Source organism: Bidens hawaiensis, unplaced genomic scaffold (genome assembly GCF_021521415.1).
Source record: "Bidens hawaiensis isolate Kalapana, Puna unplaced genomic scaffold, B.hawaiensis_p1.1 tig00043620_1, whole genome shotgun sequence".
NCBI lineage: Eukaryota > Viridiplantae > Streptophyta > Magnoliopsida > Asterales > Asteraceae > Bidens > Bidens hawaiensis.
Window position 1 is genome coordinate 25,656 of NW_027497740.1, and position 21,575 is coordinate 47,230.

The following is a 21,575-nucleotide window of genomic DNA, read 5'->3' on the forward strand; positions in this document are numbered from 1 at the left end:
TGCAGTCTCGAGTGTTTAAAGTTTATGCTATCTTGTAAAATTTTATACCTGTAAACGGTTCGTGTTTGGTCGGTTCTTGTTAGCAAAAGTTGGAATGTTTTCTATATGAATTAGTTTCTTTTTATTATTATGCGTTGGATGAATCAATGTGATGAACAAAGATAATGGTGCTTAAACTTAAGTCATAATAACATATTAACATACCTCAAACTATATACATGGTAATATGTTAGCTGCTACAAAAATACATCTAAAAACCAAAGAAAAAAAAAATACATAAAAACATGTGTTACTTTCTATTTAAACTTAGTTCCTGAAAAAGCCAATGTGGTCTCTTGTTATCTTGATTGTAAATTGTAACCGAGTTTGCCAACAAACTTGTTTCTATCGTCGCCATAGATTCGTTGCCTCCAGTTTGATAATGACGGTTTTGTGATTGTCTTGTACTAATGCGAGGTCCAATGCTTAACGTTAGTTCCACATCACTGGGCCCTGTTTGGTTGTCATGAATATTAAAGCCTGGTATCAATCCTGAATCATTATTGTTGATATTCATAGTAACCCTTGGACCGAACTCAATGCCTTGTCTAGTCTCATTTTCCAATGTAGCGATCATACTCTTTTGAACGTCGTACAATCGATGAAGCTCCCTTACCTAAATATTTGTTTCAAATATAAGATGGCAAGAATATGATACACAATTACAATAGTTGTATTAGTAATCACTCAAATCATGCATATTTTATTTACTAGCTAATACTTTTAGCAACTGCTTAAATTTTGTTACACATAACAAAATAAATGAATGCTATAGATTACCTGACATCTAAAAGTATCTTCATGCTTCAACATTGTTTGTTTGATGTAGCATAGATGGTCCGTTTCAAGCATTGTATTTATCGAGCTTACAAATCGAAATCTGATAGTTCCAACACAAGGCACGTGTAACGTTTCTATGATAGTTACGGAAACTTTTCTTCCACAACGCGATCATGTGGCTCCCAAAGATATCAACATGTTGCTAGCTCAAATATGGGTATGCTCTACTGCTCTAGTAACCAGAGATATTGTCAATTTATATCCAAAATTGATACAAAAAGGTGTAAGAAAATGAACCACAAAAATAGGAATAAAGTAGAATTAGTGCATGACAAATACCCCATCTGACAGTAGCGTTTTTATCTTATGTCATGCTTTTACTTTTGATATGCACCACAAGGATAGATCATATGGATATAACTAGCTAGAATGAGATAGTAAATTCTACAATTATAGCATGGAGGAAGCTGCATGTGTAAAGGCACTTGTGAAAAGTGGAGACCATGCCTAGTTGAACCCAAGTCAGAAATCTTGATGACCTAAAGTCAAAATTCAATCACCATGGATTGGATGATGTGAGTAATAACTATCAAAGTGTAACAAAATTTGCACACATCAAACCTCTTACATCATGCAAAAAGTATAACCGAGAGTGTTGCGCCTAGTACTTCTCGTAATCCGTTTTAATTCTTGATCATGAGAATACGTCATTAAGCACTTGCAACGACCGAAAGTGTATCTAAAGAATCCAAAGTTAATATGTATGGGTCACTGGGCATGTTTTTTTCAGAACCAATAGTATATTGAGAACTGCGAGAACCACATAAGATTTATACATATCGCTTCAATTAGAAGGTAAAATTGAAAAACAATGGTTTTTTTAATGGTCTCATTAATTCTTTGAAAATCTCGTCTTTTTAAATTTAAAAAGTTTATAAATATGCACATATGCATATACATATGCGCATTTAGTCAAAAGACAATTAATACCTTTTAAAAACAAATCATGAAATCTTAATGTATTGATCAGCCGACTTAATTATGTAATAAATTATATAAGAGTTGATGCAGTTTCTCACAGTTTTCAACAAGCTACTAGTTCTGGTACTTCTAATGGTATATGCAATTGGAAAGCTTTTCCGGTGAGGCTTAACCAAAGATCTATGACTCCAAAGAAAAAGGGGCAGATGGTATGTATCTTGGAGTGTCCTAAATCTTAATAATTCAAGTTTTGACAAGCTGTGGATGAAAGAGAGCTGAGTAAATTAATTAACATGCGTTAACTACGAAAACACTTTTAATCGTTAACTATGATTATGCAAAATTTTGAAAGCTTGAGTATTGTTGGTGCGAACAACATAATCCAGACATCATATAATATAAGTGCTTTCATATGTTTTAAGTTATTACTTTACAAATCATATGTTATAACTTCCTAAACATTGTGATGATTTTCCTTTCTTATCTCAGTAATTTTACGCGATATCATATTATGAAACGTATTACAAGTGTTTTCTTAGTAAAACTTAACTTCTTTTCCTCTTCTTGGTGCAAATGAATCATTTATGTTGGTTAAGTTGCTTAAGTCTGAATAAAAATGTTGGAACTGATACCACAAGGAAGTATTCCAAAATGTTAGGCACCTCTATTATGTAATTATACAGGATCTCCTGTTTAGAGATAATATTTACAACAATAATTAACAATTACAAGGAATATTAATATAATAACCCAAATCGTTAAGATAATAATTACAATAATTTAAATAGCTTAAAATAATAATAATACTTGATAATATAAATTAATTATTAATTTGGAGGATAACGTTGTGATCTTTTAGTTTAAAAAAAAAAGAAAATAAAAGAAAATAAATAAATAAAGACAATAATAGAGATAAATATGCAAAAATCAATCAATAGATAAAACTCAAACACTTTCACATGCATCAAACGAATTCCCAGAGAAAAATGGGATTTCAATCCCTTATCGGCTACAAAAATCTCGATCGATTACGACGCCAGTAACCTCTCATAAGATGTCACGAAGCCCACATATCGCATCTATATAATATCTTTGCTTTCCGTTCGACCTCCCATTCCAATTTCGCCGGAGAACCGCCATCTTCACCCTTCTCCACTTAAATCACCGCTGCCGTCTTCCGTTGTCACTATAGACAGGCATCGCCTCCACCGTTGTTGGTTACTGGGAGGCCGCCACCATCACCTTCTGTTGTGCGTGCCGATTACCGAAGGGAGTCATCGCCACGGAAGCCACTGTCTTATTCCTGATAATTGTTATCGCTCATCCGCCGAGGTACTCATAATTGTTGAAGACAAGCCAACTTGTTTACTTTTGCTTAATACATAAGGTACGGTTTCTGTTTACTTTTAGTCATAGTATATTAACTCTATTCCGTTACTTCGTAGTACGGTTTCTGGTTTCTTTCTCTCAGAGTATTAATTATATCCCGTTACTTCGTAGTGCGGTTTCTGTTTTCGTTTACTTATAATATAAATTCTGATCCGTTACTTTGTAGTACGGATTCTGTTTCTTGTTACTTCATAGTACGGTCTATGTTTTTGTTACTCTTAGTATTAATTATAGTCTGTTACTTTGTTGTACGGTTTCCGTCTTTGTTTCCTCTTAGTATTATTTATATTCCGTTACTTCGTAGTACGGATTCTGTTTTTTTTCTTCACTCATAGTATTGGTTCGAGTCCATTTTATATTCGATGTCCGTCACTTCGTAGTGCGGATTTTTGTTATCTAGTTCGGTTTATTCGTATGATATGGTTATATTAATTTTATAGCATGCAATAGGTTATATATATTTTGAATTCATTATTGCATGTTCCTGTTTAAATATCTTTTAGTTATACGACTTTAGTTCAGTACTCTGTTACCCGAGCATTTCTGACTTGTCGTTGGGGCGTCAACGACATGGCACTTATCGTGACAGTGCGTAATCAAAGTTCACGGCGTCTCTGAAAGTACTCATGTAGTACCTTGGCCACTTAGAGGCGTATAGATCGATCTTAGCTCCGACTCCTGACATGGCACTTATCGTGACAGTGCGTAATCAAAGTTCACGGCGTCTCTGAAAGTACTCATGTAGTACCTTGGCCACTTAGAGGCGTATAGATCGATCTTAGCTCCGACTCCTGACTCCTGACTCCTGACTTCTGTTTGAGATGGAACAATGTGTGCACGCCACCCACACCGTCTCCTTGGTGCATGGACTAGCTAGCTGTGTACCCCTCTGTTTAGGCTCTGGGTGCTTCCGTATTACACGACCTATTTATTTTAACATCGTCGTCGTGTATTTTAGTAATTATATTTTGTTTCGCTATATTTCTGGTCCGTTTCGATATGTGTATATGCATTTGGTTAAAGTTGAGTATATTCAGATTACGTCCCGATCGTGTATCGGATTATGTTTCGCATCTAATTATAGTTCGGTCTAAAACGTGGTTTTATATCCGCAATAGTTTCAGTTTTATTTCAGTATGTGTTTTGTCTTATGTATGCTTTTACCTGTACTATTGTTCTCTCCGTTACTGGGCAATTTTTGGCTCAGCCGTATTTTCTTGTTTGTGTCTGTCTTATTTGCTAACAGGTAATTCGGGAAATCGGGGAGATCAGTGATGAGAGAGAATAATGAAGTTCAAACATAGGTTGCATTGATTTTTTTTTGTATTTTGGATTGTGGCGTTGATTTGATATCTGTAATAGTAACACGTCAGCCTGCTCCGGGTTGGGGTGTTACAGTTATGGTATCAGAGCTAAGGCTCTTTCCTGTAGAAAACATTAACTTTAAAACTTTACCGTAGAAAACATTTATCTTAAAACTTAAACATGTAAGGTAATATGGGTAGACGTCGGGTTAGGGTTACTTTTCAAATTTTCTTGCTCATGATTTGTGATTTTAAATTTAAGGGTACAAGATCGCTCTAATATTGACCGTACGTTGACATTTATTTCACTTAATGACTTTCTCGTTTATAATAAGTTAAGTGCTTCTACCGCTGTTTTCGCTTACTCTCTACCAAAGAAAACAATAACTTCCGAAGACAATGTTCAACACAGTTGATGAGATCATGATTTGAGTTACTCCTCTATGCTCCATTCAGACTTTGCTATTACATATGACATTAGACGTTTCCGAAACACTTATACTTTTGAATAGATGCGACACTCAGTATTAGTAAGCACGCATAAGATTTTGGACATCGTTTCTTAATTAGTTTTTCATCACGTCTATTTTTTTTAAAAAAAAGGTTAACCATGATTTAAGATGCATAATGGAAGGACAGTTAGGACGCGGTCGTAAGGTAAATTGACGATTATGGTCGCGAACGTAATCGTGAATTTACAGGTACGTATGTGTGCTACTAAAATCCCATTGTGCCGATAAATGTTTCTCTAATACTCTAATATGACGTCCTAAGTTTTTCATTATTATGTGCTAGTGTTATGTGTTATTTATTTATTAATTATTATATTGATTTATTTAACTGATTGCATATGAGTTAAGAGAAATATATTAACAAACAACATGTGTTCTTTGAATTTTTTTTTTGTTACGTTCAAACCTGGATTTTTTTTATGCTTATAAGCCACATGGCTCGGCTATTTTTTTATTTTATTTTTTTTTTAAACTGTATACTTAATATTTTAAGTATCACTTAGTTAAATTCCAGTAATTTATTTCAGTTATCATATTATATAATTTTTGTATCATGCTCGTTAATGAATATATGCTTTTACCTATCAATTATTAGCCATATGTTTCAGCTACCCGTAATTCGTCTCGAGTTAAACACCCGATATTTGGAATATTAGTTTTAATTTATTTTCTTATATATGAAGCCTAGTATTTTGGTTACACATACAAGATAACAAAGATGTAAATTATGTTACGTATATATTTCTTCTAAAGTTAATTGAGTTAATTCTTGTTTATCAAATTTCGAGGACGAAATATTTTTCTAGGGTGAAAGAGTTGTAATACCTGTAAATTTAGTTTTACAAAATATGATATATTAATGTTTATATAATAATAATAATAATAATAATAATAATAATAATAATAGTTTAAAATTGAAACCTGGATGAGTTCAAACTATTTATCACATGTTTATTATCTTAAATTCCAATCATAATCTTGTTGGCTTCTTCAAATTCAAACCTCCGGATAGATAGGCAGGGAGATGATCAATTCGTTTTTTTTTTTTTAGCATCCTCAAGCTCTCTCAAATCCAATCTCAGGAAACCATACTAGTTCCTATTTGCACACGACCTCTGTTTTCGCTACCATCACCGCATCACACCGCCACCATTAAATTAGCCTGGTCCGCCGCTGCACCATCTTGTGACACCGCCACCTCCGCCTCAGTTGGAGCTATCGCCACCCTCCGTCACCTTTCGAATGCCACTCAAATCCATCGCCACCAATCATAGCCACCATGACGCCGCGTACCGCCGCCTCATACTGTCACTGTTGCGTACCATCTGACATCATGCTCCGCTTTTTAACGACTGTTACGCATCCGTGTTCAATTTAGATATGTTCGGTCTCACAGCTATTGAGGTAATAGTCAGATCTCTGTTAATCGTTCTTTTGCATGAGTAATTAGTTGAGTTAATTCCGATTCGTTTCCGACGACCAATATATTAAATCTGATTTGTTGAAGACCATAAAATACATCATGATTTTGTCACTCAGTAGTGTCGTTATTTGTTTCCTTCTTATAATATATTACATAAGAAACCTCAAACAAAATTGTGATAATATGGTACTGTGTGTATATATAAGAATATATATATATATATATATATGATTTTATAAGGTCATCATCACATGTAAGCTTTATATATCATAATTTACGTTAAAATTTGTAAATTAAATATGAAGAAAGTTTTAGTCCAACTTGGGAAATTGAAGACATGAACCGTTTTGATTATCCGTCTTGTTTCCATTTTAGTACTCCGTATTTCAGTTTACTAGGGTTTGATTTCGTACGAATTTTGAATTATTATGTTCTCGTATCCGTTTATGACTCCGTATTCGTTGTGTTTCATTTATGAAAGTTTAAGTTTGTTTCGTTTCCGTGATATCCGAAAGTCTGTGTCACCGTCTTACAATTTCGAGGACGAAATTTTTTTTTAGGGGAGTATAATTATAATAACCCAAATCGTTAAGATAATAATTACAATAATTTAAATAGCTTAAAATAATAATAATACTTGATAATATAAATTAATTATTAATTTGGAGGATAACGTTGTGATCTTTTAGTTTAAAAAAAAAAAAGAAAATAAAAGAAAATAAATAAATAAAGACAATAATAGAGATAAATATGCAAAAATCAATCAATAGATAAAACTCAAACACTTTCACATGCATCAAACGAATTCCCAGAGAAAAATGGGATTTCAATCCCTTATCGGCTACAAAAATCTCGATCGATTACGACGCCAGTAACCTCTCATAAGATGTCACGAAGCCCACATATCGCATCTATATAATATCTTTGCTTTCCGTTCGACCTCTCATTCCAATTTCGCCGGAGAACCGCCATCTTCACCCTTCTCCACTTAAATCACCGCTGCCGTCTTCCGTTGTCACTATAGACAGGCATCGCCTCCACCGTTGTTGGTTACTGGGAGGCCGCCACCATCACCTTCTGTTGTGCGTGCCGATTACCGAAGGGAGTCATCGCCACGGAAGCCACTGTCTTATTCCTGATAATTGTTATCGCTCATCCGCCGAGGTACTCATAATTGTTGAAGACAAGCCAACTTGTTTACTTTTGCTTAATACATAAGGTACGGTTTCTGTTTACTTTTAGTCATAGTATATTAACTCTATTCCGTTACTTCGTAGTACGGTTTCTGGTTTCTTTCTCTCAGAGTATTAATTATATCCCGTTACTTCGTAGTGCGGTTTCTGTTTTCGTTTACTTATAATATAAATTCTGATCCGTTACTTTGTAGTACGGATTCTGTTTCTTGTTACTTCATAGTACGGTCTATGTTTTTGTTACTCTTAGTATTAATTATAGTCTGTTACTTTGTTGTACGGTTTCCGTCTTTGTTTCCTCTTAGTATTATTTATATTCCGTTACTTCGTAGTACGGATTCTGTTTTTTTTCTTCACTCATAGTATTGGTTCGAGTCCATTTTATATTCGATGTCCGTCACTTCGTAGTGCGGATTTTTGTTATCTAGTTCGGTTTATTCGTATGATATGGTTATATTAATTTTATAGCATGCAATAGGTTATATATATTTTGAATTCATTATTGCATGTTCCTGTTTAAATATCTTTTAGTTATACGACTTTAGTTCAGTACTCTGTTACCCGAGCATTTCTGACTTGTCGTTGGGGCGTCAACGACATGGCACTTATCGTGACAGTGCGTAATCAAAGTTCACGGCGTCTCTGAAAGTACTCATGTAGTACCTTGGCCACTTAGAGGCGTATAGATCGATCTTAGCTCCGACTCCTGACATGGCACTTATCGTGACAGTGCGTAATCAAAGTTCACGGCGTCTCTGAAAGTACTCATGTAGTACCTTGGCCACTTAGAGGCGTATAGATCGATCTTAGCTCCGACTCCTGACTCCTGACTCCTGACTTCTGTTTGAGATGGAACAATGTGTGCACGCCACCCACACCGTCTCCTTGGTGCATGGACTAGCTAGCTGTGTACCCCTCTGTTTAGGCTCTGGGTGCTTCCGTATTACACGACCTATTTATTTTAACATCGTCGTCGTGTATTTTAGTAATTATATTTTGTTTCGCTATATTTCTGGTCCGTTTCGATATGTGTATATGCATTTGGTTAAAGTTGAGTATATTCAGATTACGTCCCGATCGTGTATCGGATTATGTTTCGCATCTAATTATAGTTCGGTCTAAAACGTGGTTTTATATCCGCAATAGTTTCAGTTTTATTTCAGTATGTGTTTTGTCTTATGTATGCTTTTACCTGTACTATTGTTCTCTCCGTTACTGGGCAATTTTTGGCTCAGCCGTATTTTCTTGTTTGTGTCTGTCTTATTTGCTAACAGGTAATTCGGGAAATCGGGGAGATCAGTGATGAGAGAGAATAATGAAGTTCAAACATAGGTTGCATTGATTTTTTTTTGTATTTTGGATTGTGGCGTTGATTTGATATCTGTAATAGTAACACGTCAGCCTGCTCCGGGTTGGGGTGTTACAATTAATTTCTTTCTAATATAACTAGTAAATGTGTCCGCGCGTTGCGGCGGAAACGTTGATAACGTAAATATGCGAGTCACGGTAGGAATGTTAATAAAAGATAAAGTTAATTAAGTTTGTCTTTATAAAAATTTAAGTTGTTATGAAGATAACAAAAAAAAAGAAGAAGATATTTAACCTTATGTTATGCCACGCATTGCGGGAGCTTGTTATATCAAGGCGTACATAGAAATGTTAATGTGGCAACAGTGTATTTAAAATTTAGAACAACAATGTTGTGAAAAAAAAAGATTTTAAAAGTATACTATATTTGACATGGAATGGTTTTGAACGAAACTTATCCTAAAAAGATATATAAAAATAAAGATTTCATACCGATATACTTGGAATTTAAGAAAACATTTATATTTTATAATTTTGTAAGTAAAAACTAAAATAAGCAAAAGGTATTTATTGAAAAGAACAATATATTAAAATAAAATATCGTAACTAAATTGAATTAAACTAAATGAAAATTAATATGATAATATTAATATAATAATACTAAAAGCAATCATGTAAATGAATTGAATTGTAATTTGTAAAGTGAAGGGTGCATTTGAATAGTGGGATTCATCTCATGAATAGTGATATCTGTGAGGTAACTACCATCTATCTTCTAATATATATATATATATATATATATAATATTTTCATTAGTGTATTATTATTATTATTATTCTTTTGAAAATTACAATCTTTTTGGATATGTTATAAGTGAAAACGAAGAATATATCAAACAAACGTAGGGATCTTAATTAAGTCTTAGGAAAACCAGGTGTACCCGCCACGAAGCACATGCAAAAATAACTAGTTTATATAAATAGGAAAACATATGCTGTACTTATAAATATATGTTAAAAATTCTTAAAACAAAATATTAGATTTTGTGCTACGGTAAATAAAAAGACGTTATGGTTTTATGCATCATTGAACCCATGTACACCGTCGTTTGCATAAAGGTAAGCAATTATCTGATCGTGTCCATTGATTCAAAACATCCGTATATAGGTGACTCATGGCATGTATAATAAGTCAACATTAAAGAGAGAGGAGATTTTTCTATAGAGAGGGCGTTTATGAAGCATATTGATTTGAGGGAGAGGTGCCGGTAGAGCTAGATAGAGGAAGAGGGAAACATCATGAAAACATTCTTCGTGGTTGATGTCCATTACTTATGTTGTTGATGTCCATTACTTATGTTCTAATTTGGTTAGCATTTTTGGGCTAAAATCAACTAATTAAACCAAGGCCAGTATATTTTGAAAAGTGTATATATTTCTTTAGTGAATAAAGAGGTAAATTAAGAGCTTATATACATGAAATTTGAGACACATTTTATGAACATCACAAGCATCATATTATTAAAATTTAATAAAACGTGATATGCAATTCACAACCATTGTTGTGTTATCAGATACTTAGTTATTTATAAAATCAAGAAACTCGAATTCATATATAGTAGTAATAAAGCTTGTATAATTATATACAAATAATAAAATAATAAAATAAAATACTAGTACATATGGTGAACGGGTCTATGACATATAATTATGAAACTAAGATGATAAAAATACTCGCAACCCATTTATTCATTATGACGACATATATATATGAGGTACCCGGTTTTTATGGCTTGAAAGTATGCAAGTACGATGGTGACCGAGACAAGTCCAATTGCTGCCAAGAGAATGTCATACGTACTCTCTATGGCCTGGGGTAGCCAATTCGGTCTGTCACCAGCAACTTTCACTTGCAAATAGAAACCAAAAAGAAATGTAATGAAGCTGCACATGGCCAACACGCTCATGACTTCAGAGAGCGTGAAATAATGCGCGATACCCAGTAGAAGTAAATAAAAGGCAGCCCGTGTGATATATCAAGTGTCGAACCGTTTAAGCATGATTATATTAATGTGAAGTGAAGTTTAGCGCTTTTCTTTCTGGCCATATACCCATATTTATACACTCGATCGGGTATGTAATTGAAGTGTTCCACACGGGTTTTCTTTTATCAACTTAAAGTTTTATTTTGTCAATTTAAATTTGGGCTAAATCGTGTGAAATTAGATTACGTATAAAGTAAACAAAACTTTTAAAAGCTTTCTGGTTGCTTCATAAATTCTCTTAAACCACCAGATTGTTTTATTTGTAAATAGAGGTTTCTCATGCATTTGACCCGAATTCACGGATATGGGTCGCACCAGACCTGGATAGCTCTTAAAGGGGTTATAACATCTTATTAAATTAAAAATTAATCTTACCAAATATTTGATAGAAAATCCTATAAAATAGGGATATGTTAAAAATTAATATCCGATTTATTTAAAAAAAGATTATTTATAATTAAGAAACAATTTTATAGTAACAATAAACGGGTCATAGTTCACCAAATCCATATAGCTTTGTTATAACATATCATTTATTTGTTAAACCCTTTTATCATAAAACCCTAAATATATTATTAACTTTCTTACAATAAAAAAAAAAAAGAAAATCCAAAAAATAATATTAAAAAACAAATAATGTAAAAAACCCCCGTAATACGGGGGGATAAAACGTACTACAGAGGTTGTCTTACATTATTTGTTTCCAATATTTATATATGTTTTTGGATTTTAATTTTATTTATTGTAAAAAAGTTAATAATATACTTAGGGTTGATAATGAAAGGGTTACACAAATAAATATTATGTTATAACCCAGTTTAAAATTTTTTGGAGTTTGATGAGACCCATGACCCACTTATTTTTTTTTACTATAAAATTGCTTTTTAATTAAATGATTAGTTTTTTAAGTCGAATATTAATTTTTTGTATATCCTATTTTATAGGATATTTATATAAAATATTTGGTAAGATTAATTTTTAATATAATAAGAGATTATAACCCGTTTAAAGGCTATTTGGGTTTGGTGAGTCTCATACCCGTGAATTCGGGTAAAATGTATGAAAAGCCTTAATTTACAAATAAAGCAATCTGGTGGATTGAGAGAGTGTAGGAAGCAACTGGAAAGCTTTTAAAGTTTTGTTTATATATATTTAAGATTTAAGATAGGGAAAATTCCCAAAATAGCCCCTTTTAGAGAGAGAAATCCCAAATAACCCCTTTTTCCTCAAATATTTTTAGAATTTGAACTTTCCAGACACATTGGGAAAAGATAATAATATAAAGGGAGCAGACCAAATAACTAAGGAAAGTTAGGGAGGAGACCAGATTTGAGAAAATAATGAAGGGAAAGTCCAAATAATTTTGAATTCTTTGAGTAAAAGTTCAAATTTCTACTAAACTTTTTTTTTCTCAAAATACCGTATTGAGAGATTGTTTTTTTATGTTTCCTACCTTTTCCGTCCATATTTTCAAATTCTAGGAAAAAGAGATTTTCAAATCTCGTCTTGAGAGACGAGATTCTACCACCACCACCCACCGTTCGCCTTTTACCACCACCACTACCGCTACCATCCACCACCACCCGTCGTTCGCCACCACCACCATCCACCCCCACCACCCACCCACCGTCCGCCGCTACCATCGATTACCACCCACCACCATCCATCACCACCACCCACCGTCTTCTCCATCACCTTCATCTTCATCTTCTTCGTTTTCATCATCGTCGTCGTCATCATCATCATCTTTTTTATCTTCATCTTCTTCATATTCATTTTCATCTTTATCTTCATCTTTACCGTCGGGTGGTAGACGGTGTTGGTGGAGAATGATGGGTGGTGGTGATGGATGGTGGTGGCGGACGATGGTGGTGGGTGGTGATCGATGGTAGTGGCGGACGGTGGGTGGGTGGTGGGGGTGGATGGTGGTGGTGGCGAACGGTGGGTGGTGGTGGATGGTGGCGGTAGAAGGCGAACGGTGGGTGGTGGTGGTAGAATCTCGTCTTTCAAGACTAGAATCTCGTCTCTCAAGACGAGATTTGAAAATCTCTTTTTCCTAAAATTTGGAAATATGGACGGAAAAATTATCAAACATAAAAAAACAGTCTTTCAATACGGTATTTTGAGAAAAAAAAAGTTTAGTAGAAATTTGAACTTTTACTCAAAGATTTCAAAATTATTTGGACTTTCTCTTCATTATTTTCCCAAATTTGGTATCCTTCCTAACTTTCCATAGTTATTTGACATGCTTCCTCTATATTATTATTTTTTCCCCACACATCTGGAAAGTACAAATTATAAAAGATATTTAAAAAAAAAGGCTATTTGGGCTTTCATTCTCTACAAAAACTATTTTAGGAATTTTCGCTTTTAAGATAAGATATTAAATAAACAACTCAGATGAAGTCATAGATGTCACCTAAACTGATATTGTTCCGAAGCAACAATCTGTCACTATCATAATAGTTCACATTAAAACTCAAGTTACCATACAACATTAAAATATACCAACTTTTCCACTATCTATGGTATTGAATTATCTTATCTTATTAATAAATTAAAGCAAAACCATGTGTTCACATAATATTCATCTAGGTTGTTCATATAGGATATCACATAATCAATTGTGTTTTATATTTTATCTATCTCATTAATATTTAAATTAAATTCTAAATTCACAAAATATTATAGAAATCAAATCAATTCTTAACTTGAGACTTTATATCATTATTTAATTATCTTCTTATATTAGAAACACCTAAATGTAACTTATAGATGATTCTAATATATATATATGTGTGTGTGTGTGTGTGTGTTGAAATCTCGAATCAGTCTATATTCTATAATAAATTATCATTTTTATATATAATTACAAAAATAACTAAATTGTTATACTTATAAATCAAATTAACATAATTGTAAAACAAATAATGGTTGCTAAAATAAAAATACGTTTTTGCCTTAAGTCCTTAACTTATGCATATTTACTCATAAATTGAAACTGTTGACTCTTATTTTTCTTTAATTTATGCTTATTAGTCTTAAAATCAAATTATGTTTCAAATAATTTCTATGTTTACCAAGTTTAACAAAAATAAACTGCTAATTATATCACTATATAAGATTACACGATCAGAGCACATTCTTCATCAATTCCATCATTTCTATTGATGTCAGAAGCTACTAAGTGCAAGTACGTAAGTTCTTCAGCCAAATTTTTAAGCATTTAATGATTAGTTATTCAATATGAAATACCATTAATTCTTATAGTAATCATTTCATCATTTTAACAGGTAAATGGAGAATCAAAAACATCATAGTGTTTAATGAAATGGACATTCTTTGAATCACACCAAGTTGAAGAAATTTGAAAATTAATGGTTAATCACCATTTAGTGAAAAATAATGACAATACTTTGTTTTTTTTGTTGGTGTTTTTTAATTTGAGAGTTTCTTTTTTTTTTCTAGGTGAATGTCATATGTACACATTGTATTGCTTTAATAGATTAGTAAGATTAAATAAAAAAATTATATTTTTTACAGTTGTTTGTTTTCATTTATAGCTTTTATAAATTTGTTAATAATCTTTTGATAGAAAAACAACTTTTGGTTCAATATTATCACAACTTAGTGTAACGTTAATCTTTTAACCCCTAATATTAAAAGTCTAAATAAAATGGTTATCATGACTTTAAAATTGTAACCCCTAAACTTTATTATGAGTTTAAATGCCTAACCACAAGTTTACATGTTTAATATTTTGATAAATCTTTTAATTTTCCTTTAATGTTTTTTGTTAAATAATGTTTGAAAATTATTTATATAACTTTGAAATTATATAGTGTTATGGCAGGTTTGGGTTCATGTATTTTATAGGAATTGAAAATGGAATTGATAAACATTCCATCTATAATTGTGTTTGATTGTTAAGTGAAGATATTTAAATGATAAATCTTTCATTCAATTAAAGGAATTCACTTTCCTTTCAATATGTGATGGAATTATAAACATTTCACTGAAATATGGTATGATTGTTTTTATTTTTAAAATAAATCAAACATGAAGGTTTGGTTTGCAACTTAAAATTGATAGTGTATAAATAATTAAATATATCAACAACTTATTAAAAACTTATAAATATAAACTATTATATAAAATAATTGAATTTACGTATTACATATAATATTTTTTTTACTTTATTATATTTTATACCGTGTGTAACTCGGGATTTAACCTAGTTAATGTATTATACGAAAAATATTGAAGTAAATGTTAATTAGTATATTTATTATATATCTTGCTAGTATTTATTCATTAATACAATCTGTATTAACTTTTTGGTATATCTTAGAGTATAACAAAGAAATATCATATGACTTTGAAAATACAGGCTGGTATTTGGTCGTATATTCGGACCAATTTTGTTTCCTCGCAATTTTTTTAATAAATAGGCCGATTTTGTAGTAGTGTGACTAGTGTCATTTAGCCTTTAAAAAAGTATTCTTCTCTGTTGTTTTTTACGACTAAAAGTACTTCAAGCTATATATACGTTTAGAGAAAGCAATGTTACAATTTGACACGTAAAAAGAGAAATTACGAAAGTAGTCGTTTATATCTAGGTGATATTTTTATAGTCATGTGAGAGATGAATTATGTGTTTACAATGATACATTGTCACTTTTCCAACTTAAATATGATAATTATTGTCATCTTATATCATACTAGAAATACATTGAAGAAAATGAGCAGTAATCTTAGTACACATGGCAACCTATATATTACCATTTCCGACCCATGAATAATCTAGTTGGCTTAAAAGTAGGAGTTGAAGAAGCATGAAGAAGAATGTCATGATGAGGAAAATGTCTTGACTAGCGAGTACGGTTAACAGAACTAGTGATCGTAGAATGAGAAGATCGAGAAAATGAAGGTGGAGGTAGTGGATAGGTGGGGGGATAACTGAAGTAGATGGTATGATAGTAATATATTGTTGGCTGAGGAAGGAATCAAGAAAGTAGTATCATGAAAAATAAGATGCGGAGAAGAACAAAAAGAAGAGTGCAAAAGAATAGAGAAGTATAATATAAAATGTATGAATATCATAGCATAGGTATCCCCTAGGAGCAAAATCGCGAAAAATACATTAGTTAAGCAATTTTAGGGAGAGTTTATCTAGTGTGATATCCCCAAAGAATGGATAATAGATGAATATTGTTTGAACCCTAGGCAGTGTATGAGAGTTCAAGATGAGAATGGTGATCCATTGTTAAGTGAAAGTGATTGTTTTCTCTCTTTACAACATTATCTTCCTCTCTATATATAGGAAAAGGAAGATCATCAAATATCCGTTGTGCCATGCTCCATATCTTGCAAAGTCAGGCATACAGTAACTTGAGATTCCCTCCATTTTTCCTTCTCGAATAATCCTTTTTGGGCCACCATCAACTCTTTTCACTTAGGCCACCTCGGGAGCCCAATTCCAAGGTAGGCTCTATAAATCTAAACGTGTACTTCTATAATCAGGATGGGACCAAAAAAAATTCTCCTAAGGAGAAGGGCTACGTATATTGTCGACGTGGAGAGACAATTTATGAGTAGCACGATTGTGGCATAAACATCATACCAAAATTATGAGGCATGTGCATATCAAATTATAATGTATGGGCTATCTTAAACAAGTTTGAAAAGAGAGAAAGTGAGATATGAGTTTGTGTTCATTTTTTCAATTGTATTTATGAGCTAAGGAGTTAATGCAGAAAAATATCGGATGTCAGTCAAAGACCGATATCTGAGATATCGGTTATCGTAGTGAGATCTCGGTGGAATATTGGTAATTTTAATATCATGTAAAATTTATATATATAACAATTTAACACTAGTAATTCAGTATAGTCTCCTAAAATTAACATATTAACCTTTTGCAACTTGCAAAACACTAGCAATCATAACAAGTAAGAACTGATTAAGACTTAAAAAACTAACATTAAACACTAAAAGTTGATAATTAAGACTTAAAACACTGATATCGGGAATATCGGTCAAATATCTGTCAATATCGCTGATATTATTGGTACCGATATTTCAACCGATATTTTGACTGATATTTCACTAAGGGACCGATAACCAATATATCACTAACATATCGGTGATATATCGACGATATCAACTTCATAGTTTATGAGATTATGCAACAAAAAGTAAATATATCTCTATTAATAAAGCTAGTAACAATGAAGGCATGGGAGCACAAGCAACAACAATTAGCATGTGATGTTATATCATTGACAACTTAAACCATCATTTACAACCTCATGAACAAATATTACAACATAAAAAACTAAAACCAAATCAACATAACTGCCCTTCAAAAGCCACATGCATGTGAACATGAATTGTAGCTACTTATTTTAAAAATTAAATTAACATTTGGAATATAATTCACTAACAAATAGAAACCAGATTATCATTTTTTAGTTAACTCGTGTGCAATCACGTCTGATCTCACCCTTGTTACCGGTCAAAACCCCAACATGACCGAGCTTGGTAATGGCGGTCACAAATGCTTGGTTAAAGGCATTGTTGCTAGACGCAAATTGATTGACTGTTGGCCTTGAACGAGTATCCGTGAATAGAATTTGATCCGAGGTAAACAAACCCTTTCCTTGTTGAAGGTTCTTAAAATACGCGTTGTCGAAAGTTCGAGGAGTGGTGGGGTCCATGTTAATCGCTATCCTGGGGTCTACTTTTAGTGGGCACATTTGCCTTAGCTGAAGAGCATATTGGCGGTTTAGCGTCTTGTCTATTCCCTTCTTTGAATAAATACGTGACGAGAATTTGCCACAATGAGAGAATCCAAGTGTATGTGCACCTATGAAACGATCGAACATAATTATAATAAAAACATGTTTGCAAAGAATTTTTTAACCATAATATATACCTGAAAGTGCAATCATATCAGTTTGAGATAAACCATGCTTTGCAAACATGGAGTTAAGTTGGTCCAACTTAAAATCTGGATGTGGAAGACTATGTTGCACACTTGACTTTGTAGATATTCTTCCATCTCTTCTTCCCAACTCTACACTATATGATGGCCCACCTGCCTGTTTATTTAAACAATAAAAATATATAAAAGTATTAAGCATAACCATACTATGTAACAAAACATATAATTATATATATATATATATATATATAACATTTTGTGTCCGTATCTTTATGACAGTTATTGGGGCATAAAATCAACTGTCAAATCAAAAATTGTAACATAATATGTGGTCATAATTCATACCAAACCAATGACATCTCTAGTTGCAAGAGCCAATATATCCGCACAAGAAACTTTATTCCGGCAATTGGGATTGCTGTCAAGGGCGGCTTTTGCTTTAATGACGGTGTCAAATCCGTCTCCAGCGAGTGATATGTCGTCAGGATGGTCCTTCTCGGCATTTGCGTGTCCTAGAAGAACTGAAGCGTCACATCCCTATAATTATATAATAGAATTAAAAATGGTTATATTAACGTTTAGCAATTAACATTAGAACGTATGAGGAAATGAAACAAACCCGAACAAAACAGTCATGAAAGAAGAGGCGGAGAGTGCCTGGGACGGTGACAAAAGTTTGCTGGAATTTTTTGGTGACGGCTGATTTGACGATGGATTCGACATTTGGGCAAGTGTTTTTGTAGAAATTTTGTCTAAGTTTGGCATATGATGAGGCCATAAACAAAGAGAGGAACAAGAAAGTTAGAATTTGCTTCTTCATTTTGCTTTGTCTTGATTTTCTCTTTGTTGTATGATTATGGAATAATGAAGATGTTTATATAGATGCCCAACATATATTATTATAGTTGGTCTTGATTTAAAATATAGATGCATATATGAGTATATTTACTTTTATTGATCATTGTCTCATTCAACCATGGAATAAAATAAGTTTATTCTACTATAATTTAATCATCATTGGTTTATATGATTGGTTTATTTGTCAAAAGGAGCATGTAAATATACTTTTAATTCATAATGGGTTAACTAGTCAAAATCCATTAAATTTGGTAGTTATAGTTATGTGTATATAAGATACTAGATTATTATTGGATTTTCTTAAAAACAAAACAAATGCTGCTTTAATATTATTAATAATAATAACTTTTTAGTTTGACACGAATTTTGTGGAACCTTTTGAGGGTTCCAATTCGATTCCAACAAATGTATATTATTTAGAGGGGAGAACAATATTGTTTTAGGATTCAAATTCGAATAAAATGTGTTGTATATGGGTGATAAGTCTTTTGAAGTCTCCTCACATCAGTTTATATCAAAGCCGTTAAAGAAAAGGTTAAGTATGATACAAGCACAATATATGTGAAGTTAGGTCCATTTTAGTCCAACTTATAAATAGTATCAATATAAGTAACAAGAGTTTTAAGGGAGACATTTATCACCACTAATATTTTTCTTTGTCTCACTTTACGTATAATTCTTCATCGATGATGCTCATATTGTCGCCGTTAATGCTCAGATGTCGTAGCCACTTCCTTTTTGTCGTTGCTAAAACTTCCTTTTAGCAACGACATGTGTTTTATTACTAAAATTCTAAATTTTTATGTTTATAACTATATAAGACCGTATAAATTTTCAATTAATATATTTGAATAGGATTGTTTTAATTTCTATATGTAATAATATGCTTCAATTTCAAATATTTTACTAAAATTTATACTCTTAAAATATTTGAATTAGTTTAGAAAGCGAGTAGTTTGGCATGTTACTTTATCTTGTATCCGTTGAAATTACATTGTTTATTAGTTGTATTACTAGACACGTATTTCATAATTTGTATCAGAACATTACCTGTTTTCTTATAATGTATACAATTTTTTTATATTGGCGACTATTTAGAGCATGGTTGCAAAAATCTTAACTAGGCGTTGATTAATCGCCGATTGATACTGGGTTAATCGCTAGTCGCCACCCCGTTGCTTGATTAATTACTACAACACTGAACACGCAACTTAATGATTGAAAATATATAAACTTAAGAGAAAATTTAAAACTATAATTAATTGAATTAACTTTGATAAAAGGATATTATATATAATATATTAAAGGGGCATTTACATGTTTTTCCTTCCTAAACTTTGAAATTACATATTTCCTCAAATCATGCTTAAAGAACATTATACATTGTGCATTAAAAACTTGTATTTTAGGAAAATATATAATTTCAAAGGTTTAGTAAAAATCCCTATCCTATATTAAATAAACGATGGCTGAAATGTTGATGAAAGGTGGGTACATCAATGTCATAAAAAAGCATTTTACTTTTGATTTAGTGATTTTTATTTTATATTTTAAAATCGAGGAAGGCTGGCATGAAAGTGATAGTAGGATTAGGCTGGACATTGATTGATTAACTCATGTGAACCGATTTTTATATTTAAGATTGAGGTTGAGTTATTGGCATATTTGCTGCATATTATCCATAAATAAAAAGTATTTGTTGCTAGCAATTTGTAGAAATAATAATCTATACTAACTAATAAATGCTTAATAAATATACACCATTACAAAACAAACTTTTATTAACAAAAAGCACCCCCAGTTTCAAAATTTGTTCGTGATCACCGACGACAAAATTTGCCCGTTGATCACCATCAATATAATCAATAAACAAAACGAAAACAAAATCAAAATCCTCAAAGAAAACCGATACAATGGTATTTTTGAAATTATCCAGTGATTTACTGTAAACCAGCAACGAATTTACTGTAAACCAGCAACGAATCTCTAATGAGGGCATGCTAAACATAAAAAGGTGACACTTCTTGGCCTCATTGACAATTGGTTGGTGATTTAGGGATCACCAACGGATAACTATGAATATGATTTCAAATAAGATTTTGCATTGATGGGTAAGAGAAATGCACAAAATAAATTGGCTTATTCAAAAACTTGTAAAATAAAATTGAAAACATATCAAATAGAGATAACCTACATAACAAGCCGTGATCTTATCTAACTGAAATGGCTTATTCGATAAAGAAATTTGTCATCTAAGCAATTAGCTATATTTCTTGAAACACTTTAGGATTCAATTAGCTAGAAAATACTTCTACAAACACAATTGCAAAACGAAGGCAATAAAAAGCTAGATATTGATAAATGTTTAGATAAAAACTATTTGAGAAAAAATGTATTATAAATATAAAAGTTATGTTATGCATTCATATAAGCATTAGTTATGGGTTATGCTACCCTTCTACACGTTAAATTCAGTCAAAGTAACCAACATAATAACTAACACATAAATTAAATAAAATGCCTTGACCAAAACATTAACTTCGATCAAATTCCTTCCGGGCTACATTGGTGCCTAGTTGCTTTTGCCTATTATTGTTAGTTTTCAATTTCATGACCATTTTAAATAAAAAACTGGTAAGAGATGCCTATATTGATAATTTCCGATATCATATACTACCTTCTAATTGAACCAAAACCTAATGCTTAGGCCTAATCCATGTTAGTCCAATCTTATAGGCCTAAGTTGAAGTTGGTCCACCAAGGTTAGGCCCACCAGACTCTTTTAAATATATATACAC

The 21,575-nt window shown here is 32.1% G+C and overlaps 1 protein-coding gene across 1 annotated transcript; it reads right to left on the bottom strand.

Moving 5' to 3' along the window:
• Positions 1–17,421: 17,421 nt before the first annotated feature.
• Positions 17,422–18,757, bottom strand: LOC143594421 (peroxidase 16-like). Its single transcript, XM_077073742.1, has 4 exons — positions 18,539–18,757; positions 18,265–18,456; positions 17,911–18,076; positions 17,422–17,841 (listed from the first exon to the last, which is right to left on the bottom strand). The coding sequence occupies exons 1-4, from the start codon at positions 18,737–18,739 to the stop codon at positions 17,444–17,446; spliced, it is 957 nt and encodes a 318-aa protein (XP_076929857.1). The 5' UTR covers positions 18,740–18,757; the 3' UTR covers positions 17,422–17,443.
• Positions 18,758–21,575: the final 2,818 nt, after the last annotated feature.